A 25,158-nucleotide genomic window follows, 5' to 3' on the forward strand; every position below is an offset into this window, starting at 1 on the left:
GAATTTTGTTCACCTTCCTCCATCCACATTCTTCTTGATCTAATAAACACACCCTGAGCTTTAAATTGATATATTTCATCTAACTTGGTTTGCAATTTGTTGAATTCAAGCTTTTCCTCTTCTGATAGACTTTCATAGATCTTCTGGGATGAGGGTGTAATTTTAGATATTACATTCTCTTCCTCAAGCTTTCTTAATTTGGCCAAGTTACTACCAAATGTTCTCATATATTTTCCAGTTTCAAATTTCAGAAGCTCCCATTGACAACTAAATGAATTTTGATTAGATGCTTTCTTCCAATGATGTTAAGTAAATAATATAATTGAATATTACCTGAATTACAACCTGAATTACAACCTGAATTACTGTTGCTATGCAATTAAAGAACACGCTATTTATTAGAAGTGGTTTCAAGTGTTAAACATGTATTTTACTAAGCAATAGTGACTTGCTTATTTGTTGTACCCTCCCTACCCTTGCTGCTGAACTCGATTAGTTTTAAAGATTTTAAATAATTTAAAATGGGGATTTTATTACTTTAAGAATGGTGACTGCTGTTTTCATTTTATTTTAGCCTAGGAAAAAGTGCTGGTAACAAGATCTGGGGTGGAAGGACTAAAGTACAAGAGTCATGTAACCGGTCGATTACTAGAGCCTGTGGAGAACTGACTGGCTCAAAACTACAGGGACTCCAATTTTTGCTTATTATCGAATGGGTTTTTGTTTTAAACTGTCCTCCCCTGGAATAAGCATTGGACCCTTGCTGCTATGTTTTTATCTTTGTAAAATTCTACTCTTGTTTTAAAAAACGCCTAGATTGCCTTGGTTTATAAGTTAGAATAAAACATTGCTAATTGACATTTGTGCTGTGTATGCTGGGGTGTTAGTCAGCCGGTGGTGTGGCTCCCATTCAAAGAGATCTCGAACCTGTGTTAGAATCTGGTAAAGGGTTAAATATATTTCTAGGTTGAATATCCCCAGTGGTGTAGTCGGAACTACACAATCAAGAGTGCCACTATGACATCACACTGGAATTTTCCCTGCAAGACTCCTTCAAAGCATCCCTCAGATTACTTCCAACCATTGGGTAAATTAGCCTACTGAATTAGGTTCTACAGTTTACAGGGTTGGATACATTACAGACAATTTAAGTTTTTGTTTGTCTTTACTTTATGCACTTAAACTTTTGAAGCCTAAATGAAGGTTTGTCCTTTTTTCTCCAGTGTTATACGGCGATGGTCAGCTTAGCTCAGTTTCAGGACGTCCTCTTTTTTTCTCTCTATTCTTCACACATAACTGGAATTGTTCAGTCAAATTGAATAATGGTATTTCCACATGATTTTAGTAATTGAGTGGGGTCAGGCAAGGATGCCCTATATGCCCAACTCCTAACATTTATTACCGAAAGTGATATACAAGGAGTCTCTATTGCAGACAGAGTAGTATCGTCAGCTAACTGACTAATAACAATCTGTCTATTTCTGAGAGATGAGTTGCAAATTCATAAAGCAATTGAACATATGAAAGCATTTTCTGTAGGAGACAGTGTAACTAAACAGGTACACCTGACTGATGGCACTGTTCACAGAAAGGAACTAAACGGAAGTGCATTATTGAGATTATATCTGTCAACAGTAGCTTTAAAGATTTTATGAGTCTATTATGATAAAACAAATCACAAAGTATTACAAATACTAAAAAAAATGATTTTTTTATTTTTTAAGGGATGGGGAGTTCAAATGTTACAGAAATTAAATTAATGCATAAACAATAATATAACAAAATCAAAGGAATTCCAAAGCTGCACAAGTATGCCAGATTTGTAACTATCATTTTTACCACCCAGCCTTTATGGTGGAAATGAATTCAAGAATATTTTGCAGATTGCTAAAACCCCATTATTTTCTATTACAATCAGACAGTAATTGTTCAGAAATCCATTGCAACATTGCCTTTAATCCATACACAGTATCAGTGGTAAAGGATGCAGTATATACAAATAGTTGTGTAATATATGTGTTTATATATATTTTTTTCTTGACTTGCCATGGGACACTTTACTACAACAGGTTTCCTCTTGAATTATTTCCCCCCCGTATATATATATATATATATATATATATATATATATACATACACACACATTTTACTGCATAGTTATTAGGATGAACAGGGAACTTACTCCTCACACTCCTGAAATTCAAAGGTTTTCTATTTCATCATACATAAGAATCTCACTTCAGATACCGTTAACATGCAGTCTGGGGTCTTGTTCAATTAAATAGTCTGGATTAAACTGAGCTGGACTGTAACATGAGGAAATGCGGTTTCTGGTGAACACTGCACAGACAATTCCAATAAGCGGGGAATGGTTGATTCCATATTTTACTGCCGTTTCCACATGTACCTGCTGTTTGAAAGACAAGCAGAATGACTGTGACATGGCAGCCCGTGCCTGCTGTGCTGGGGAGGTAGGCGGAAAGGCTGTGATCAGCTTCTTGATTGTATCAGGAATGTTTTGCTACACATTTGATTCCAATTTTATTTTATTTATACAAAAATACAAAACGAACAATAGAAAAAAAAACATGAATTTTATCATCGCAAAACTGGATGAAAAGTGCTAAAATCCAAGGCAGCAGAAGAAAGAGGAGGTGTTAAAGGTATGTGTTTGCCTGCTAAGGTTGATGTATTAACATACTGCATTACAATAGGGCAGTAACATGTTGCTTTTTCATTCAAATTCCCTGCATTTAAGCAGAGCAATCCCCAGCTCCTGCAAACTCATTTAGGCTAAGAACACTGACCTCTCTAACTATTGTGACAAGACTAGAGCAAATACCATAAAGTTGGGGAGAAAAGTTTTTTGCATTTGCTACTATGAAAACAGTGAATGCATTCAAATCAAGATAATGTCATGTAATGACATGCTGGTTAAAGTGTCTTGATTTGCTGTTGTTTATTGACAAGTCATGAAAGCCCCCTAGAAAGATGTTCCATAGTAGTGTGATCATTTACAAAAAGGCTGGCTAGCTCTTATCCCCACAGAGTCCAGTGGAGTTGAGCTGTTCTGTTTTGACATTGGTGTCATAGTACTGGTGCAGTCTCTTGTTCACAGCGGGTTTGAAGCTTCCAAGTCTGTGTTTCAGACTTGCTCCTTGGTGTAATCGCCCTCTTGGTGGTTTAATACTTGATAATTCTCCAATTGTATCTACTATACCTGTAGGGAAAGGTCTCTATATAGTGTTTTTATTTTATTCAGTGTTTAAAAATAGTGTCTAATTATAAGCCAGTGTGAGACTGGAGTCGCTGACTGTGTAGAGGGACTCCAAGACATATTCTTATAATTTCTGATCCCTCCCACATCAGATGTGTCCCCTCAGGATTGCATCAGGTTGTTACAGAGGCACCCTGACCAAGAAAAGCCCATATAACTGAAAACTAGTGTAATTAAATAGAAACAGAACCAGGGAATATTAAGCCAAAGACAGCAGAAGGAAAATCGCTGCATGGGTATGGATATCTCCCCCTGAAGCACAGTGATCACTTCTAGTAGTCCAACTTCTCTCTCTCTCTTTTATCCACATGAAGACTAAGTTTCTCCTGGACCTGCCCGGGTAACATTGGCATCTGTCAGTGCAACTGAACTGTTTAAGAGCTATGGTGTCACATCGCAAAGGGACATTAATATGAGGTGGCTTTCAGTCAGGTGTCCAGGTGAGGGCTGAAAACAGGAAGGCACCGATTGATAACCAAGACTTCTGTCTCCGAACCATCCAGGCACAGGAATAATTTTGTCCTCCTTCAAACCCAGAATGACACCTTTTTCCTAACCTGTACCAAAGAAGAGATTTTCCTGTTCCAAAAGCAACTGTCACCCGTTTTAATGAGTGTCCAAAGTACAGTGTCTGTAGGTGCTGTGGTATCCCAGGCTGCCCAGCGCTGTGTGGCCGGGGGGAGAGAGGAGGGGAAGCTCAGTGCTTGCGTATGCGCTGTCCCCCATTGTTGGTGGTAGTTATGTAGAGCAGGGGCTGTGGCTGCCTGTGCTGAGCCCCCCTTTTGAGGTTCCCAGGGTGGTTAAGGGGGAAACTGGACGAAGACGAGTCAGAGGCAGCTGTGGTGGGCCCTGAAACAAACCCAAGATAAAAGTATTGATTTATTATGAGGCATCAATGTATCATTTTTAATAATCTAAAAAATGAGAGATCAACAGATTCAGGTCCTGGCTCTTGGGCATCCATGCTGAGATTGAAAATATCAGACTAAAACAAATGCTAATGCAGAAATCTCCAACCTGCATGACATACACGGATTGGACACACATGACAATGAACTATTATTGTATTCCAGTCGATGCATTTAAGAACAGTGCTAAACTAAGCAATTCTGCAGATGCCTGGATGGCTTTACTCAGCCCACCTGGTTGGTGAGGGAGCCGGACTTTGGAGAGTGGGAGGACGCCCCTGGCCTGGGGACGCAGGGGAGGGGCGGGCGGCTGGCTGTTGAGGTGAGGGTCTGAGGTACTGTCCAGGGGGCGGAAACGCTGGGCTGTGTTCTTAGACTGGGGGAGCTGAGAGAGAGAGAGAGAAATAGGGAGATCACAGTAACTGATAACTTTACAAAAATGTCAGTTACATAAACTCAAAGTTATTTCTTCATGAATGTAAATAATTAAATTGTATGTATATGTGTGAGGGAGTGACCCTTTCTCACCGCTTGTCCCGTGACCTCGAAGGAGCGGGACCTCCTCTTGCGGCGTCGTGCCTCGAAGTCATGCTCGCGGGGCAGGTTGTTCTTGGCTGCCGGCCGGCGTTGCTGGGGCCGTGTCCAGGTGGTCTGTGGGCCGGGCCCCTCCCCGGTGCTGCTGGACAGGTTGTCCTCGGAGGTGGCATGGTGTAGATCCGGACTGGGCAGCCTGTCCTGCCGGGGGGCCGGGGCGTGGGGGGAGGCTTCGCTCAGGGACAGGCTGCTCTTGTGTTTCGGGGGCTCCAGGGGGGAGGGGAGGGGCAGCCGCAGAGCGTCCCCTTCGAGGACTTTGGAGCGCCGCCGGGCAGCTTTCACCGTGATGCTCTTCACGCCTTTGAGGATTTGCTGACGCTCTGTGCAGGGGGTGGTATAAGTTTATCTTTAATAATATTAAGAATTATATTACATTTACAAAATACTTTTCTGTTCCAAAATGCTGTGAATGTTTTAAGAGAAAGGACTAGTCTACACTTGCATTAGTTAAATTTTCTGTTCTTGAAAAGTAGGAATGTTTTCAGTGCTTTGGTGTTGATAATGTCTCATTAACAATACATACAGTATAACTTATTACAAACAAAGAGGTTTCTTCTGTGATGACTTTCTGCTGCTCAATCTATGTGCATATTCCTGCATGTTATGTATCATACACAGAACTAAACGAATAAGGACACGACTGCAGTTTTCCTGCTGTGAGGCCTGCAATTTTACAATTGAAATGTGATAAGATTTTCAGCAGCTCAACGAGGCAACCAGCTTCAAAACAGAATAGCAGTTTTTTTTGTTTTTTTTTAAAGACTGGTTTTATATGAATTGTGCTCCACTGTCCCGTTTGTTTTTCTATTAAAAAAAACTAGGAACCAGGTGGTTTTCGCAGAACAATGAGTATTCTCTGGATTATGGGATATTGTGCACAATGCTGGGAACAGGGGGAGTATAGCTGTATTTGTTTTAAATTAGTCCTTTCTGTAGGTACAGATCCCAACCATATAAACTGTGAACCTCCAAACCTTCCCACAGCCTTGTGTGTGAACATCTGTGCCCAACTCTGTACCAGGTATTGCTCTATGTTATTGTATTATTAGTTGTTGTATTACTATTATTATTTTATTATTGTTTATTTCTTAGCAGACGCCCTTCTCCAGGGCGACTTACTAAAAATAAGCGCAATACAAAGTGTAATAATACAGTGCAGTTCAGGCATAATACATTTTACAAATTCCAATTTACACAAGGATTTTCCTGAACACCTGTGTTGTTGTACCATTATGTCCGTGTCAAGGTGGACAGTGTTATGATTAATAATTTAGCAGCGGCTACAAGCAATTCAACAACACAACTATTGTATTGTTTGTAAGATAAATTACATCACCAGAGGTGTATAAAAATAGGATAAAGCATAAACATAATGCAAAAAAATAAGTTATACTCCAAGATTCCCCACTGTGCCATTCTGTACATTATTTAAATACACCAACGAGACTGGCACCTCGGTGGGAGAGGGTGATGTCGGCCCCGGTCTCGCTGCTCTCCGGAGATGAGTCCAGGTGGCTGCTCACACTGTGGCTCAGCTGGCTGTAACTCAAAATGCCATCTGGAACAATCGGCTGAAACCCAGAAAGGAAACACAGGGACAGGATTCAAAACAGGAGCACCAAACACACCAGTACAGAACCACCACCAGGCAGGCAGGGACATACAATCGATCTCTCTGAGACTAAAAACAGAGAACAGTAGGAACAGAGAAAGTGTAAAACTACACAAGGTCTGCCTTCACTGGCTTTGTCTGCCTGAACATCTGTGCATGTTGGAAAACTGAAGCTCTTGTGCAGGATTATACGCGTCTATATAAGAACAAGAGATATAAACGTCTCTGTCTATAAGCAGGCGCTCACCTCAAGGCTGTCCCGGCCATTGATGCGGATGGGCGGTGGGGTCATCACCACCGAGGTCTTGATCTGTCTGGCGTGGGGGCTGCTCTTGAACACCCTGTTGTTGTTGCTGCTGCTGTGAAGGGCAAGTGTTAGGAGAACTGCGGGACTGACCAAGCCATATCACTGCCACATGCAAAGCCACATCTGCAGATGATGGTCTTGAAGTGACAATCTGACACACTAGGTGTAAGCAGAACCAGGTGTTATTTCTACTCCTGAGATATACTTTGCTCTGTGTCTCCTCACCTGTCGGGCTCGGGGTGGATGGGCGGCAGGGTGTGTCTCCTGGCTCTGGTCCGTCCGTGCCTGCTCTCATTGAGCAACGTGTGCACACTCTCCTGGTCCGAGTCCATGTCCAGCAAGGGGTCACGACCTCTCCCAGGTAAGGGGATCTTGGGCAGGGAACCATCCTAAAAGGTAAAGGTTTTTAAAAGAGGTGGATGTCCAAGCTGCGAGCCCATCATAGTTGTGTGTCTCAATTGACTACACTGATTGATATACAGTGAGGGAAAAAAGTATTTGATCCCCTGCTGATTTTGTGCGTTTGCCCACTGACAAATAAATGATCAGTCTATAATTTTAATGGTAGGTGTATTTTAACAGTGAGAGACAGAATAACAACAAAAAAATCCAGAAAAACGCATTTCAAAAAAGTTATAAATTGATTTGCATGTTAATGAGGGAAATAAGTATTTGACCCCTTCGACTTAGTACTTGGTGGCAAAACCCTTGTTGGCAATCACAGAGGTCAGACGTTTCTTGTAGTTGGCCACCAGGTTTGCACACATCTCAGGAGGGATTTTGTCCCACTCCTCTTTGCAGATCCTCTCCAAGTCATTAAGGTTTCGAGGCTGACGTTTGGCAACTCGAACCTTCAGCTCCCTCCACAGATTTTCTATGGGATTAAGGTCTGGAGACTGACTAGGCCACTCCAGGACCTTAATGTGCTTCTTCTTGAGCCACTCCTTTGTTGCCTTGGCTGTGTGTTTTGGGTCATTGTCATGCTGGAATACCCATCCACGACCCATTTTCAATGCCCTGGCTGAGGGAAGGAGGTTCTCACCCAAGATTTGAGGGTACATGGCCCCGTCCATCGTCCCTTTGATGCGGTGCAGTTGTCCTGTCCCCTTAGCAGATAAACACCCCCAAAGCATAATGATTCCACCTCCATGTTTGACGGTGGGGATGGTGTTCTTGGGGTCATTCCTCCTCCTCCAAACACGGCGAGTTGAGTTGATGCCAAAGAGCTCGATTTTGGTCTCGTCTGACCACAACACTTTCACCCAGTTCTCCTCTGAATCATTCAGATGTTCATTGGCAAACTTCAGACGGGCCTGTACATGTGCTTTCTTGAGCAGGGGGACCTTGCGGGTGCTGCAGGATTTCAGTCCTTCACGGTGTAGTGTTACCAATTGTTTTCTTGGTGACTATGGTCCCAGCTGCCTTGAGATCATTAACAAGATCCTCACGTGTAGTTCTGGGCTGATTCCTCACCATTCTCATGATCATTGAAACTCCACGAGGTGAGATCTTGCATGGAGCCCCAGACCGAGGGAGACTGACAGTTATTTTGTGTTTCTTCCATTTGCGAATAATTGCACCAACTGTTGTCACCTTCTCACCAAGCTGCTTGGCGATGGTCTTGTAGCCCATTCCAGCCTTGTGTAGGTCTACAATCTTGTCCCTGACATCCTTGGACAGCTCTTTGGTCTTGGCCATGGTGGAGAGATTGCTTCTGTGGACAGGTGTCTTTTATACAGGTAACGAGCTGAGATTAGGAGCACTCCCTTTAAGAGAGTGCTCCTAATCTCAGCTCGTTACCTGCATAAAAGACACCTGGGAGCCAGAAATCTTGTTGATTGATAGGGGATCAAATACTTATTTCCCTCATTAACATGCAAATCAATTTATAACTTTGTTGAAATGCGTTTTTCTGGATTTTTTTGTTGTTATTCTGTCTCTCACTGTTAAAATACACCTACCATTAAAATTATAGACTGATCATTTCTTTGTCAGTGGGCAAACGTACAAAATCAGCAGGGGATCAGATACTTTTTTCCCCTCACTGTATGCTGTGCACTCATGAAATTACTTTTAATGTGGAGAGCAGCTATTTGACACATTTTAAAATATTAATATATATTAGAAATTAATGAATACACTCTCCTGAAGCTATACTGCACAGTTTTAGTCAATATCATCTCATACACACAAGTCATCTTTAGATGTATCACTCATTGTGTGTCTTATAGGTAAATTTAAGCATAAGGCTGATTCAAATGCAGAATTATAGAATGAGTGACACAGGGCGTACCTTCAGAGTCCGAATGGTGACCTTGTCCAGGGCCATGACCCGGCCCAGGTTCCTCTCATCCAGCTCCCTAATGTACATCTCATACAGCTCCTGCAGGTGTGGTGGGACCAGCAGGCTGTGATCTGGAACCCAGTCAAACAACCATGGTTACAACACTTTCCTTAAAAGCTTGTCCTGTAGCTCTGTGTGCAAACATGAACAGGTGCCAAGCCTGTCAGTTTAAAGCAACATCTTTCAGAACGCAAGATTGATCACGAGGTGCGTCTTTGTGGGTCAGACTGCATGTGCTTTCTTGCAAAATGTAGGGTCAAATTACCATCCGTTGGCAAATTTATATGACTTATGATGAATTTGAATATGTTGAACAGTTGTGACGCTGTGCTGGGTAGAGTAATTGAGTGAAGATATATTCCAGACCTCTGCTGGAGCTGTGCAACATTGCAAGGGGCTGTGGAAATTCCCCAGCCAGGAGCCCAGAGGCAGGCGTGGCTCAGCAATCAAGCGCTCTTTGCACTCTATAAAAAGACCACTCCCAGAGAGGCTTGTTGTTGAGCACCTTGAAGGAAAGCTGTATGTGGTTATAGGGAGAGTTTACACTCTATTGCAAGAAATATAGTTTGAGAATGTTTAATTTGTGGTGTGCTGGCTTTGATCTTGTCCTGGACTGACAACCAGATTTAGAATACGACCCTGTACAACAACTACAGTACTGGATCCTTGTTCTTATACTCCAGTCTGTGAGACATTAATCTATTAGCAGGTGAAACCGGGGAAACCAAGTACTAACCTGGCAACAGGTAGGGCTGTGTGCAAAAGCGAGTCAGTGTTCAAACAAAGGGCTAGGTTATTGGTTTTCCTCACCAGGCTTTTTAAAGGCCACTCCCCTAGTGTTTCTATAATAAAACAGAATTCTACTCTGTTTTGTCTGTCCAACCCAGATCCACAAGAACAAACTGCCTCAACCCACAGGTGTGTCACAGTACCGAAAGCAATATTTTGACGGTGCTGTGATTTCACACGTCACTAATCATAATCACACAGAGGAGCTTTTCTGTAACGGGGAGCTATCGGTCAACCCATGGACCACATAATACATCTTCAGAAGGGGGGACCACAGAGGCAACTCACCCATCGCCCAGTGAGACATACTGCCATTAATGTCAGTGTAGATTGCACAGGCCTACACAACAGAATACCGGTAAAATAATATGAATTAAAATACTCAAATACTTTAGTGCTCCTCAAACTACCCGTAAACATGCATCTGTCATTCATTTTACTCACAAACTAATTGGTGACAATGATTCACTTCCAGACCAGTCTCATTAGAGAAACATCAAAAGGCTAATGTTTAGGCATTTATGTTACCTGGATAACATTTTCACTTTCAACCATGCCTCATGGCTGTTCCTACCGGGATGGAATAAATAAATACATAAATAAATAGATATAAAATGTGCTAATATTAGGCTACATAAACCTACCTAACATAATATTTAATAATGTTATTTCTACAAAAATCTAGCATCGGTAAGCGTGGAAATTATTTCATTAAATCATATATAAATGCAAGATCATTTATTTTTGTTTTGCATTTCTCTACCTGAGTTTAGTTAAGACTTAACTGAATGTTTGCCAGATTGGAGAAACATTAAAGATATTTTTCTGCAAGCCTACCAACAAATATACCTGATAATGGTTTATAAACAATGTGTGAATCTATACTGTAGTCTACGTGTTAACGATTAAAATTAATATTGAAAAATGTACATTGGAGCAATTAAAACACAATGGAAATGCAACATGTATGTTTGTTAATACCAGTATTTAAATGGTAGCCTATATCTTAGTTCCATTTCACGATGCAGATCTTATAACAGATTGCCTGCTTTCATAACATTTCTAAACTCCAGTATTATCTTTCCTGGTTTTCTGTTGAAACTAATAATTCTAACCTGTCACAAGCTCCCTGGCGTCTGATTGGTTACTTGCCTTATATGACGTGCCTGATTGGGTCATTTATTTATTGAAGGTGGGACTAAGCATAGTGACAGCACAAAGATTTGGAATTTGTAAATGTTAATCGCCTAATTAGACAATGAAATGTAATAAACAAAAATAGAATGCATATAATTATTAGGCATTGTACTGACATATATGATCACTTGTTGGCATACTTCTTTATAATAGGTTACTTTAAGTTCTATATTTTTAAGGATTTCTTCCCCTTGAATTTCCAGACTGCTCATCATGACCGGCTGATGTATACTGCCAAAAGTAGCCTAGGCAGTCCATGGTTCAACCTGTCGACCCACTAGGCACTGTCTGCCCCCTGATGTGCTGGAGCATGTGGCATGTCATACCGTTGATGAACTGCCTCTGTTGCTGGATGATCTCATCGCAGAGGTGGCGGTGGCGCTCGAATCGCTGCACCACGTAGTTCTTCTGGCGGATGACGTTGTCCTTGAGCAGGGCGTGCGACTGCATCTCAGCGTTCTCGATCTCCAGCTCGTGCACCTTGCACAGCAGCCCCAGCACCTCGCGCTGCTCGTCTGAGCTCACCCGCCTAGGCAGCATCTCCTCCAGCCACCGTGCACGCTCCTGCTGCTCCCGGAACTGCTTCTCTAGTGCCACCTGCAGCACGGGAGGGGAGGCACACGCAAACACACACCATCAGGAGAAGCGTAGGATTTCTCATAACACTCAGGAGTTACTTCTGAGTTTCAAGAGGTACTCTTTGCTTTTTTCCCCCTTTAATTGATCATGTCTGAAAACAGTTGTTCATTAGTTGCCTACCCCTTTCTTTTCCCTTTAAATACCAATAAAACTACATCAGAATATTAGGAGAGTTCAAACTTTTTTCCATTAATCATCTGAGCTTCACCTGTTTTACATTCTTCACTCAGACTTGGCCTGAGAATGATTATTATTATTATTATTATATTTCTTAGCAGATACCCTTGTCCTGGGTGACTTACAATAAATCACATTATTTATACATAACATTATCCATTCATACAGCTATTTTGTCTTTAGTTTTTTTACTGGATCAATCTTGGTATGGTACCTTGCCCAAGGGTACAACAGCAGTGTCCCCAGCTGGGATTGAACCCAAGACCCTCCTCTCAGGAGTCCAGAGCCCTGATCACTACTGTTTTGATCAGCCCTGCTTTGGTCATTGACTCTATGCAGAGGTACCTTCTGTTTGCGGATCTTCTTCTGCTCCGCCATGAGCGTCACCAGACTCTCTCTCGCCATGGCCACCTCCTGCGTCTCGCTGGCGTCGGGAGGCTCCTCTGGCGTGTCTGAATCCTTCTCGCTGTCCTCCTTGTTGAAGCTCTCTTTAAGTCGTTCTGCACGCCACTTCCGTGTCCGTCTCGAGCGTTCCTGTTCCCAACTGAAAAGATACACATGGGGGGGGGGAGGGGGTTGGTCAACTAGGAGGCCTCTCAAGTCTTGATAGTATCTCACTTTTTAAGTAAGGCAAGATGGAAAACAGACCATGTTTACAATACAAGTAACTCCAAATTATATCCCTGTCTTGAACAGTGACAAAAAGACAAAGTAACACAAAGTAACAGTGCAATCTACTGTTTTTTTCTTCTTCTAGAAAACAAGACACCAATAAAAAAAATGATGTATATTGGGAGGAATCACACCAATCTGGTCATTAATGTGGTTGTATGACAAAGAGATGGGTTTTTCCTGTGCCAAAGACCTGCCATGGAATGAACTGGAAGCTGTTGTGCTTGTCAGCTGAAATGGCGACTGAACGGCACTGACTCTGCGATGGTGAGCAGGTGTTTGGACGTGTCAATCTGGATCTCCATGTTGTTGTTCTCCAGCTCCATCAGACTCTTGCGGACTTCCATCTGCTGCCGGAAGGCCTCGATGAGCTGCTCCCTCAGCTGCTCCATCTCCGCGCGGCTGTGAGAGGAGTGCGCCTGGACCTCAGCTGGGGGGACAAGCCACCTCTCATTAACACCCCTCACAAGCAGGGCAGACTCCGACAGCACCAGGCACATTCCGTACTGAGAGCCAACCAACTGCCTGGTCAATGTGTAATAAACATGCTATTCAGATTGAGTTTTGCATTAAGCAGTGCACGTTTAAATACATGAAAGTAATACTTGGTTCCAGTTGATTTTTGTGGACTCTTCTAAAGGAAAAAATATGCTCATAATTCCAAGAATTAATTCTCCACAAGCCAGCATGAAACGTTGAAATCCTAAACCCCAGTATTTGTGTGTCATATATAAAGTTCTGGAGGAGACGCAAGCTCCTTGCCCGGCCCAGCGAAGTCTCACCCTGCACATTGCGGATGTCAGCTCTGTCCCCGGCGGCTTGCCGACTGCCCTGCTCTGCGATCTTGTTCTTGAGCCGCTGGATCTCACTGCGCAGGTCCGAGATGATGTTGGTGTACTGGGCGATGTGGTACGACACGTTCAGGAGATTTCTCTTCACCTGCCAACCACAGGAACACAGCTTGAGTTCAGAACACAGACAGCCTCCAACAGCACTAATCAGTTTGAGCAGATATGAGCCTAATATCTAAATTATATTCATCATCTGTATTCAGAGGTATGATGCTGCAAGGCAATATACACCTCTGAATTACATTAGGAAGTCTACCTCACTCTTCCTCAATCAGCCTAACCCTAATGTGGAGTGCTTTGTGAGACAAAATCTTAATTGAATCAAGCAGTTGGAACAGTTCTGCAATTTCCTCACAAAGAGAAATGTGAATGATACAAAACTCTGACACGCAAGGTTAGATGTTTAACACTAGAAGCGCCGACATTTCAAACTACCTACAAGCGCCAAAGCCGGTCATTGTAACTGATAGCTCTTTAACAGCTGTGATATGATAATCAAAGGTAAACCATCGTATAAAACTAATATGTTTTATTCATGAACATCAAATCCAACATTTACATAGCACAAATGTAGTATTTAAATTGAAAAATGATCATAAAACATTAATATTAATATTGCTATAAATAAGAACGCACTTTTACTAAACATGCACACTGCAGTCAAAGCATGAATAACTATATAGCCTACAATAAGCAGAAAGCTCATAAACGGCATAAAATAAGAGAATGAAAAAGTGTAAATGTAAATATTGGAATAATGCTCAAAAGCAATATTTTAAAGATCAAAAATAAATATTGCATTTATCAAAACATAATTGTACACTAGAGTAAACATTTTCAACACCGTGTAAACTTTGTTTTCAACATACATGGCTTTTATTCACTGTAGTTTTGTATTTCAATAAACTATTTAGTATATATTTAGCCTGCATACAGTGAGGGAAAAAAGTATTTGATCCTCTCCAAGTCATTAAGGTTTCGAGGCTGATGTTTGGCAACTCGAACCTTCAGCTCCCTCCACAGATTTTCTATGGGATTAAGGTCTGGAGACTGGCTAGGCCACTCCAGGACCTTAATGTGCTTCTTCTTGAGCCACTCCTTTGTTGCCTTGGCTGTGTGTTTTGGGTCATTGTCATGCTGGAATACCCATCCACGACCCATTTTCAATGCCCTGGCTGAGGGAAGGAGGTTCTCACCCAAGATTTGAGGGTACATGGCCCCGTCCATCGTCCCTTTGATGCGGTGCAATTGTCCTGTCCCCTTAGCAGAAAAACACCCCCAAAGCATAATGTTTCCACCTCCATGTTTGACGGTGGGGATGGTGTTCTTGGGGTCATTCCTCCTCCTCCAAACACAGCGAGTTGAGTTGATGCCAAAGAGCTCTATTTTGGTCTCATCTGACCACAACACTTTCACCCAGTTCTCCTCTGAATCATTCAGATGTTCATTGGCAAACTTCAGACGGGTCTATAAATGTGCTTTCTTGAGCAGGGGGACCTTGCGGGCGCTGCAGGATTTCAGTCCTTCACGGCGTAATGTGTTACCAATTGTTTTCTTGGTGACTATGGTCCCAGTTGCCTTGAGATCATAAACAAGATCCTCCCGTGTAGTTCTGGGATGATTCCTCACTGTTCTCATGATCATTGAAACTCCATGAGGTGAGGTCTTGCATGGAGCCCCAGACTGAGGGAGACTGACAGTTATTTTGTGTTTCTTCCATTTGCGAATAATCGCACCAACTGTTGTCACCTTCTCACCAAGCTGCTTGGCGATGGTCTTGTAGCCCATTCCAGCCTTGTGTAGGTCTACAATCTTGTCCCTGACATCCTTGGACAGCTCTTTGGTCTTGGCCATGGTGGAGAGTTTGGAATCTGATTGATTGATTGCTTCAGTGGACAGGTGTGTTTTATACAGGTAACGAGCTGAGATTAGGAGCACTCCCTTTAAGAGAGTGCTCGTAATCTCAGCTCGTTACCTGTATAAAAGACACCTGGGAGCCAGAAATCTTGCTGATTGATAGGGGATCAAATACTTATTTCCCTCATTAACATGCAAATCAATTTATAACTTTTTTGAAATGCGTTTTTCTGGATGTTTTTGTTGTAATTCTGTCTCTCACTGTTGAAATACACCTACCATTAAAATTATAGACTGATCATTTCTTTGTCAGTGGGCAAACGTACAAAATCAGCAGGGGATCAAATACTTTTTTCCCTCACTGTACCTGACAGCTCGGGACAGTCCACACAGGACAGTTTCTGCACTTTCCCTGCAGGAGCTCGTACCTCACACTGCATTTTGACAGCCCTCTCCAGATAAACTCTTTTTCTCCATGGTACTTGTGAGAGACTACGTCAATCTGGAGGTCCATCAGAGGGGCAAGGAGGAAGCCTTTAGGAACTGGCAAATACAAGATCTGGGGGAGCTCAGGATCCCATGATGGGACCCACCTCCGGGGACGGTCAGTTCCCCCTGCTGGAGCCCGAGTCCAAGATCTTTTAACTATTTTATGAATGATTGCCTTTTAAAATGACTTTTAAAAATGAATTTTAACTGTTTTTAAAGATTTAGTTGTTTTTAAAACACTAGTTGTTTGGGGTTTTTTTTGGTTTAGTTTTGTTCTATTTATTTGTCAAATACATTGACCGTTTTGGATTTAATTTTAAATGCATTTTTACCTTTTTAATTGTTTTTGTTATTTGTCCAGTGCATTTGCAGTTATTTTCAATGTATTTGACTTTTATGTTGGTAGCAGTTTGCTTTAATCACGTTTGTTTTGTTTAAGCACATGATTATTTGAGTTTATTTGTTTTATTTAAATCACTAAGATTTTAAAAATTTTAGGCGATTTTAAGAATTGATTTAAAAAAACATTTTAATCACAAGTATTAAAATTTGTACTGATTGTTTTTTATTTTGATATGTAAAATACTTCACCAAATAAAACAGTATTTTTCTCCACAAAAATACAGCATCGCAATAAATGCTCCTCTGCCGATAATGTCCTGAATCATTATTTTGGTGGATGTGCTGCGCTATTGCTCTCTGTACTGTGCAGTAGCAATCGCGTATTGATCAGTAGAGTAAAAGCACTCGGTGCCATTTGGACCTGCGTTTCACTCGCAGTGTTTTCACAGCACTGGCACAAACCCATGAATGATCTGTCATTGCCAGTATCACTGATGCCCCTGAATCAGTCATGTTCATATACACGGCATGTCCAAAACGCGCTCTCTTCAATCTCCATTTCCAATCCACGTTTATTTGCGGGTAATCACTGTATCCACTCAATCTGAATACAGCTGTAAGAAAACACCTGTAATGCTGTACAATGCGTGTGTTTTTCAAGCACATGAAAGACTGCAGACAGGTAGAGATCGCCACTGGAGCGCCAGACTGACTGTATTGTAAAGGAAAGGCAGGATTATGCATTATATTTGACTTATTATGTATTTAAATGACCGGTCAAAATAACCTGATTTTGGCTATTTTAGGTAAATGTGTTTATAACTTATTTATTTTTGCGTTTATGCAGCTAAAACGCTGTAGGCATGTTTAATACATACACTCACCTAAAGGATTATTAGGAACACCATACTAACACTGTGTTTGACCCCCTTTCGCCTTCAGAACTGCCTTAATTCTACGTGGCATTGATTCAACAAGGTGCTGAAAGCATTCTTTAGAAATGTTGGCCCATATTGATAGGATAGCATCTTGCAGTTGATGGAGATTTGTGGGCTGCACATCCAGGGCACGAAGCTCCCGTTCCACCACATCCCAAAGATGCTCTATTGGGTTGAGATCTGGTGACTGTGGGGGCCAGTTTAGTACAGTGAACTCATTGTCATGTTCAAGAAACCAATTTGAAATGATTCGACCTTTGTGACATGGTGCATTATCCTGCTGGAAGTAGCCATCAGAGGATGAGTACATGGTGGTCATAAAGGGATGGACATGGTCAGAAACAATGCTCAGGTAGGCCGTGGCATTTAAACAATGCCCAGTTGGCACTAAGGGGCCTAAAGTGTGCCAAGAAAACATCCCGCACACCATTACACCACCACCACCAGCCTGCACAGTGGTAACAAGGCATGATGGATCCATGTTCTCATTGTGTTTACGCCAAATTCTGACTCTACCATCTGAATGTCTCAACAGAAATAGAGACTCATCAGACCAGGCAACATTTTTCCAGTCTTCAACTGTCCAATTTTGGTGAGCTTGTGCAAATTGTAGCCTCTTTTTCCTATTTGTAGTGGAGATGAGTGGTACCCGGTGGGGTCTTCTGCTGTTGTAGCCCATCCGCCTCAAGGTTGTACGTGTTGTGGCTTCACAAATGCTTTGCTGCATACCTCGGTTGTATCGAGTGGTTATTTCAGTCAAAGTTGCTCTTCTATCAGCTTGAATCAGTCGGCCCATTCTCCTCTGACCTCTAGCATCAACAAGGCATTTTCGCCCACAGGACTGCCGCATACTGGATGTTTTTCCCTTTTCACACCATTCTTTGTAAACCCTAGAAATGGTTGTGCGTGAAAATCCCAGTAACTGAGCAGATTGTGAAATACTCAGACCGGCCCGTCTGGCACCAACAACCATGCCACGCTCAAAATTGCTTAAATCACCTTTCTTTCCCATTCAGACATTCAGTTTGGAGTTCAGGAGATTGTCTTGACCAGGACCACACCCCTAAATGCATTGAAGCAACTGCCATGTGATTGGTTGGTTAGATAATTGCATTAATGAGAAATTGAACAGGTGTTCCTAATAATCCTTTAGGTGAGTGTATATTTAGGAAAAGTCACGAACGGGTATGCGCAGTGTATTTAGGAACACAGAGTAATTCAAATTTTAATCACCAAATTGGTCAAATTGACCGGCTCAGCGCTTCTAGTGTTAAGTGATCACAGGGGCAGTGAATCTAGAGTTTTCTCTGGATCAGGGAATATTCCAAACCAATGCAGAATAAAATTAAATAAAAGTGGGGCAAGGATGCATTTATTACACAAATACAGAATTAGCCAGATAGGTACTGACCCGAGTACGGATGCTCTTGGCGCGGTCAGCATACACCAGGGTGTTGCGTGACTCTTCAAAGGCCATAGAGGCGGGGCTTATGTGTGCAATCATCACAGTGCGACTGTTTCCACCCAGGGAGTCCTGTCAATCATAAAGACACACACACAGGGGAGGAGAAAGAAAAAGACAAGATTAATTTGTAGCCGTTTACTCTGGTATACCCTGGTAAAAGCATGGTAAAGTGTAGTAAAGTACTGTGAAGATCATTATAAAAGCAGGGGGGTTGTGTATAACAGCAGGATACTTGGAATATAAACATGTGAAAGGTGATAAATTACATGTTTAAATTACAGATTTAACATGACTGACTAAGAAGAAAGAGGAGAAAGGTTTATCCATTTCCAGCATGCTGGCTATACCTTGAGCAGCCTCGTGAGCTTGCTGTCTCTGTAGTTGACGTATTTGTTCCCATTCTTCTCGCTGAGGGCATTGATGCAGTTCCCCAGTGCCAGCAGGGAGCGGTTGATGTGGGCCCCTTCCTTAAGTCTCTGCCCTCGGTTCTGTGTCTGAGAGAGACAGAGACGCAGACAGAGGTGGGTGGGCAGTCACGTGTTTCTCAGCCTACACGTGAAAGATCGAAAGCCCTGGTGCCAAGGCTGCTGTCATACGAACGTTGGAGTGTCCTTGCCCCTGTGCCGTGTTCATAAAATATTTACCACCCCGCTACCCGAAAACATTTTTTTTCCCCTCATACAGAAACAAACAAGTTTTGACTAGAACCAGCTGCTCATTTATTATCTTTACCTTTAACATATCGAGTTAATCTTTATTTTAATACAGAGGAAATTCCTTCTGATTAGAAGTATTCTTTTGTCGTGGCTCTATACAAAGGGAGTGACAGAACAGATCCCAATTGTTATTTCTAAGATAATGGAATTAGCAGTTAAGTTTCTTTCTACAAAGTAACAACACTGACACTCAGTCAGGTTTCCGAGCTGGTCACTGGTGTGTCACAGCTGTTTTTAAAGTTTTGAATGATATAACTACAAGTCTGGACAAAACAAAGTGTTGTGAGTCTATTTTTATTGATCTATCAAAGGCTTTTGATATTGTGGATCATTCAGTTTTATTGAATAAGCTACATAGGATTGGCTTTAATGGGATCTCTATTGCCTGGTGTCAGAACTACCTGTTCAACACAATCCAGTGTGTAAAATCAGATAGCTGTATATCACAACCTCGACACGTTTCTAAGGGTGTGCTGGAAGGTTCGATATTGGGCCCTTCTCTTTTTTCTAATTATATTAATAATATTTCCCAAAGTATAGATAACTCTCATATCCATCTTTATACTGATGCTCATGCTAACACTATTCTTTATTAATTTGGCCCTACACTCTCTTCAGAACAATCACTACCTAAGCAAACTACTAACAATATCGTTTCTCTCTTACATTCGTCACATACATCTTTTAAAAGTTGAAGTCAGATTAAATATTTATTTATAACTGTACAACATCAGTTGAGTTTACTATAATAAAAGTACCAGAAACTACAAGGCCGGAATTGCCACTTATGATTACAACCCATTTAGTTTATTCAGTGTTTGGCACAAAAAGACATTTCCTATTCTGCCTTACTCCCCCTCTGGCCTGTTCTGGCCTGGCACTGCAATGGCAGCAGTTGGTGCTTGTCATCTGCACCTGTTCCTTGGCATCAGGGGATACAATTAACTTTTTTGGCCACTAGCCACTGTGTCTGGTAGAAGGAAAAAAACTTACCAGCCAAAGGCAAACATCACCAGAAATACATGAGGGTGTATAAATGTGTCGTGAACATGTTATAACATTACATTTATTCAGGTAATTCATCAATCACAATAACAAAAGCTAATCACACACCTGTATAGACTCTTAGACAGGTGCATATGAGGGAAAAGGATCTCGGTAGAAAAAGCAAGCTCCCACACACTGTTTCTACTTGCAAGTGTTATAAGGCCTTTGACCAAAACATTGCATTCTATTGAATTATAACACTTGCTAGTAGAGACAGTGTGCGGGTGCATCTTTTTCAAATTAATCAATCACATATGCAATAACATGGCAGCTAATGGGGATCTGTATAAACACACAACTAACACATGAGAAGGGGTGTTATATGGTGACACATTATTGCTCTTCATACTCCTCTTCCCCTTCAGTGCTACTCCCTTCTCTGGGTTTCTGCACGTCATTAAAAGTAATTACATTTCAAGGTATTTTCTTAAGGCCCTTAAAAATTAAAATGAATTGTCATTAAAAGTCATTGTTTATAAGCTACAATGTAAAAGTCTGTTTCTCTCTCGCATCTGCAATCTGACCACTGCTCTGGCAGCAGCGCATAACCTGACACCTGCTTTATCAGTTGAGAGTGCCAGGGCTGAGAGAGGTCCTTTGGATTGGGTAAAATATATAATCTCTAGGAATGATGACTGACAGTAACGTCCTTTCCATTGGTCAATACTATGCACGCCAGCAAAGACGCAATGCAACCAAACTGCATGCTTCTCTTCAGCAGAATCTCCGCTACGCAGCAAAAAATGCATGTCTCTATCCTTTCCCCATAAATTAATATGTCGTAATTGATGAATACTTATCTAACACAACAACTTGTTAAACAAATATCTATGTAAAAATGCATTATTAGAAGATGTATGGAAATGGCATAATAACAGCAGACCTGTCAACTCTGGTATTTGTATTGTTGCCGACATTATCATAACGTTTTATTGTCACAATTTCAAATGAACTATAAAGGTTGTGACTATTTGTTTATAAAATAATATTTTGCAATTACATCTGTAACTGACCGACCAATATGTTTTTCTTTTTCAATTTTTATACATTTTAATTCAACCAGTTCAGCAATGTGAGCTGCAACGAAAATACGTCCTTGTGGCAATGTTTTCTGGTCACAACAGCAAAATACAAAATGTATAAGACCTATCTATCTAGCTAACTTATACAATCTATTTGTATAAATGATTGACTTTTCCTCTCCACGCCACACTCAGACTGCCTATATAACACATAACTGTGCACTCGAGTTCCAGCAAATACAGAATAAAGAGCAATGCTCCTCTTTCCTTTTCTGTCATTGATAGTTTTGCAAAAGGGCGTTTGGCTTTTAGGTGGGTTAACATAGTAGCTGTAGATTTGTGGTAGTTTAATTGCACTGCACATACTATTCACGTATGTGCTTCTCTGTAAGGAAGCCATGGGGCATGTGTAGCGTAGATTTCCGCAGATCTGCAGAATTCCCCCGATTGTGCGTGTATGAACTATGTCAATGCAACAATTATAATTAGAAAACACTTTAATCCAATTCAATGAAGATACCAACACTACAACGTCAACAAATGAATTAGTATTTTGAAATATATCGACCAATACGCTAGGAGAAATTAAAACAAGATGAGTTGCCGTACACATTGGCTACCCGCCAAAGTGGCTAGTAAAATTGACAGATTTCGCCACTGGCTAAATCTACCCGCATTTGGCGGGTGGTGGGTGTTCATTTTATTCCCTGCTTGACATAGACAACAATGACTTCAATGCCACATCAAGCAACATTAGTAAGATTTGAAAGATGAATATGAGAGATGCAATTTAAATAAATCCTTTTGTATTTCGACTGGAACATGAAAGATGCAGAAAGAGATTAAAAGGAGCTTTATGTCTCTATAGCTAAAACTGGTTTCACCTGTTCTTTTAACTACTGTGAGAAAACTGGTGGTATACCAAAAGTATACAGCAGGTGGCAGCATTGTTCCTCTTTTATCCCACTTGTCAGAACTTGTCTTTCAATTTCAAACAAAACAGATCCTGTGTCTCAGTTCTCAGATGAGCAAACTGCTCCCAGACTGGAAAGAAAACACATCAAACTCACACACAGGCCTAGGACACCTAAAAGGAACACTGTTTTAATACAGGAGTTGAGGCAGTTAACCTGTTACCAGGGAAAATAAGTGCAGTCCTTTGACACATAATTACATCTTTCCTGTGGTGTGAGAACACTGGAGATTTCAATAAACACGATCTGTTAATTATACATACATCTGCCACGGCACCACTTGTTTAGTATGGTCTGTCGTACTGGTCTATAATTTAGCTCACCTGCAGTGTGTGCCCGCAGTAAAGTACACAGAAATCCAAACAACATGGACAGTTCATGTCAAAGCATTCGGCTGTCAGAAAGGGAAAGAGTACACATCCCTATTTGTTTTGCTCATTTCTTCCTTAAAAGCTCATCCCTGCCGGCCAATAAACACATATGAATACATCACGTTGCTGTTACTGGATATTACCAATAAACTGGAATACTTTTTCGGTGGAAATTATCACCTTGTAAACAGCGACTGGACATCAGAACCAATCAGATGGTTATTTAAAAGTGGTTACCTGTGCCGCGCGCTCGGATCCTGCCAGGTCGATCATGAAGAGCCGGGCGAAGCGCACCTCCTGCAGGACGTCCCGGCACCGGCTCTGCTGCTTCACAGCCACCTGCAGCACGGCGTGGGAACGAGAGGAGGTCTGGTTGGCGGCTGTGGGCTCCTGTGTACGCTGCTTGTTGCCCTTGATCAGCAGCTCCATGATCTGACAAGGAGAGGTGGGGATGGAGTTTATTTATTATGTTATTTAATTAAACTACCTATTTTTAAATAAAATTCAGTTCACTCTGTTACATTGTCCCCCAAGGTAATGAAAACAGATAAAATCTGGACTGACCTCGGGCCTGTTTACCAGGGCTACAGGCATGTTCTGCCACATGGCCGACCACTACATGCTTCTTCAGGTTAGACTTGGTCCCCCTAAGGCAGCGATGGCGACCCTATGGCACTCAGAGCCGTATATGTTGTCACGCCAAGTGAGCAACTGTCTGCGTGGTTTTTTTTTTTTTTTTTTGTCAGCCAATACCTTATTGTTATAATGAGTTTTATACTGCTGTGTGGCACTCGGGGACCAGGAGGAAGATGATAAAATCAGTAAGTCTATCCTATTATGGTTAGCAATGACACGTGGGAAAGAAGCATTTTGCTTACAGTTATCTCATGTATCAAATGGAAAAACAGCCACATATTTAACACTCCGACAACTTCATAAAGTGGGGAAAATCAAGCTGTAAATTCTCTATAAATAAATAAATAATAAATAAATTATGCCTTTTATTTGTAGAGGGACAAGAAGAATCTGTGTCTTCTTGGTCACAATTCTTGGTGCATCACTCCATTCAGCAGAAGTTCCATTAGCAGACTGGAGCTCACATGCTCTCCAGACCACAGCGGAATTTGGAAAGTTTGTCTGACGGAGGGGCAGGACATGTCAGGAGCTGCCTCACCTCTCTGGCATTGATGGTGGACACCTCGGTGATCCCTGCCACTTGGATCACCCCTTTGGAATCCTCCCGGAGATCAAGGAACCCAGAGGAGGGGTTGAGCAGATCACGGATCATCTCGTTGTAGATCTGCAACGGGAAGGATCTTGTTAGAACTGGAACATAGGCATTGTAAATAATGGGAGGAGCCCCAGTGGACCATCTCGCTCAGTTCGATCCGTTTGTCTAAGTGCTAATGGTGGTGTTCTCTTCAAGTCATCAAGACATTCATGAAATCCTGAAGATTCACTCGACCCAATGCCAACGCTTATGCCAAGGGGGTGGGGGGGTGCTGACAGATCGACGATCTGCGGCGGGAATTGTGACAGATGGCTTAAGTGGACAAAAGTGGGGGGGAGTTAGCTGTAGCGATGTCAAATGGCCAAACTAACTAAAAAACAAAAACATATTAAAAGTCTGGACTGTTCTCTATTGGGGGTGTGGAGGTTTAGTCAGAAGCAGAGTGGTCTTGGCTAAAAAAAACCTTTATAAGCCATGGAAAAGACAGGAAATGGGAAGTTGAGAATTAGGCAAATTCAGCCTTTAAAATCATGGAAACTAGGTTCGTTTTTTGAAACCTTGTAATTAATTAATTAATTAATTATAGCCTAAATGCATGTGCTTTTGTGATATTTTGTTCCAGAATTGAATGTGGGAACCTTTGAATAAATCTACAAACATGCACTGGTAATACCTGGACATTACCATATGCAAACTCATTTACACATTAAAGTGCCATGCAGTGTGTGGGAGGATGGAGTCTGCAAGTTAAGCAGGCTCTGCAAACACAGGATCTTCCCATAGCATTTCTCTGCCACCTGAAAACCAACATCGAGTACTTCTCTGTTGTCATTTCTGGAACTTTGAACAGAGACAGTTTGTTTCATGTTGGCAATTTGTGTAAATACATAATTTTCTGGGTAATTTTGTCCACACATATTTTTGTAGCAGTTAAATCCATGTAAAATACTCAGTTTTATAGAAAACTCCTAAATTAATTCTGTGTCTTTCATCGTGTACCAGGAGTGAAGAATAAAATAAGGGAGGGTTGAAGAGAGGAGATGAGTTGGAGAGGCGAGGATCAGGGGGGAGGAGTTGTGTGTGGAACAGAGGCTGATTTGAAAGAGAAAAGCAGCAGATGTGTTCAAAAGAAGAGCAATAAAACGGTGGTTAACCTCTTTGTGCTGCGAGCGCAACGATAACACAGAGACCCTGGAAACTTCAACCTTCAACTTCACAACCTGCACCCAGACGGCTAGGCAGTGTAAACAGTTCACTCTGCTATAGAGTTACAAAAAAAACGTATTGGGGATGCTTTTGCTTTATGGGGAAAAGTAGGAGGAAAACAGAATAAAATCAC

General features: G+C 41.7%; 1 protein-coding gene across 2 annotated transcripts in view; it reads right to left on the reverse strand.

Annotated features, from left to right (window-relative positions):
* Nucleotides 1-1,692: 1,692 nt before the first annotated feature.
* kif19 (kinesin family member 19) overlaps nt 1,693-25,158 on the reverse strand; it is a 43,535-nt gene continuing 20,069 nt past the window's right edge. The window contains exons 6-20 of one of the 2 annotated variants that reach the window (XM_066704454.1): nt 23,763-23,888; nt 22,826-23,020; nt 18,806-18,952; nt 18,405-18,527; nt 13,299-13,455; nt 12,775-12,946; nt 12,190-12,388; nt 11,355-11,625; nt 8,992-9,113; nt 6,924-7,087; nt 6,639-6,747; nt 6,233-6,350; nt 4,714-5,099; nt 4,420-4,570; nt 1,693-4,126 (exon numbers count right to left, since the gene is read on the reverse strand). In XM_066704454.1, the coding sequence (XP_066560551.1) occupies nt 3,975-4,126; nt 4,420-4,570; nt 4,714-5,099; nt 6,233-6,350; nt 6,639-6,747; nt 6,924-7,087; nt 8,992-9,113; nt 11,355-11,625; nt 12,190-12,388; nt 12,775-12,946; nt 13,299-13,455; nt 18,405-18,527; nt 18,806-18,952; nt 22,826-23,020; nt 23,763-23,888 (2,592 nt within the window). In that variant the 3' untranslated portion in view covers nt 1,693-3,974. Of the gene's footprint in view, nt 4,127-4,419; nt 4,571-4,713; nt 5,100-6,232; nt 6,351-6,638; nt 6,751-6,923; nt 7,088-8,991; nt 9,114-11,354; nt 11,626-12,189; nt 12,389-12,774; nt 12,947-13,298; nt 13,456-18,404; nt 18,528-18,805; nt 18,953-22,825; nt 23,021-23,762; nt 23,889-25,158 lie in introns of both variants that reach the window. The other variant, XM_066704453.1, reaches the window with a different exon arrangement.

The sequence above is a fragment of the Amia ocellicauda genome, chromosome 5, assembly GCF_036373705.1.
Source record: "Amia ocellicauda isolate fAmiCal2 chromosome 5, fAmiCal2.hap1, whole genome shotgun sequence".
Lineage (NCBI taxonomy): Eukaryota > Metazoa > Chordata > Actinopteri > Amiiformes > Amiidae > Amia > Amia ocellicauda.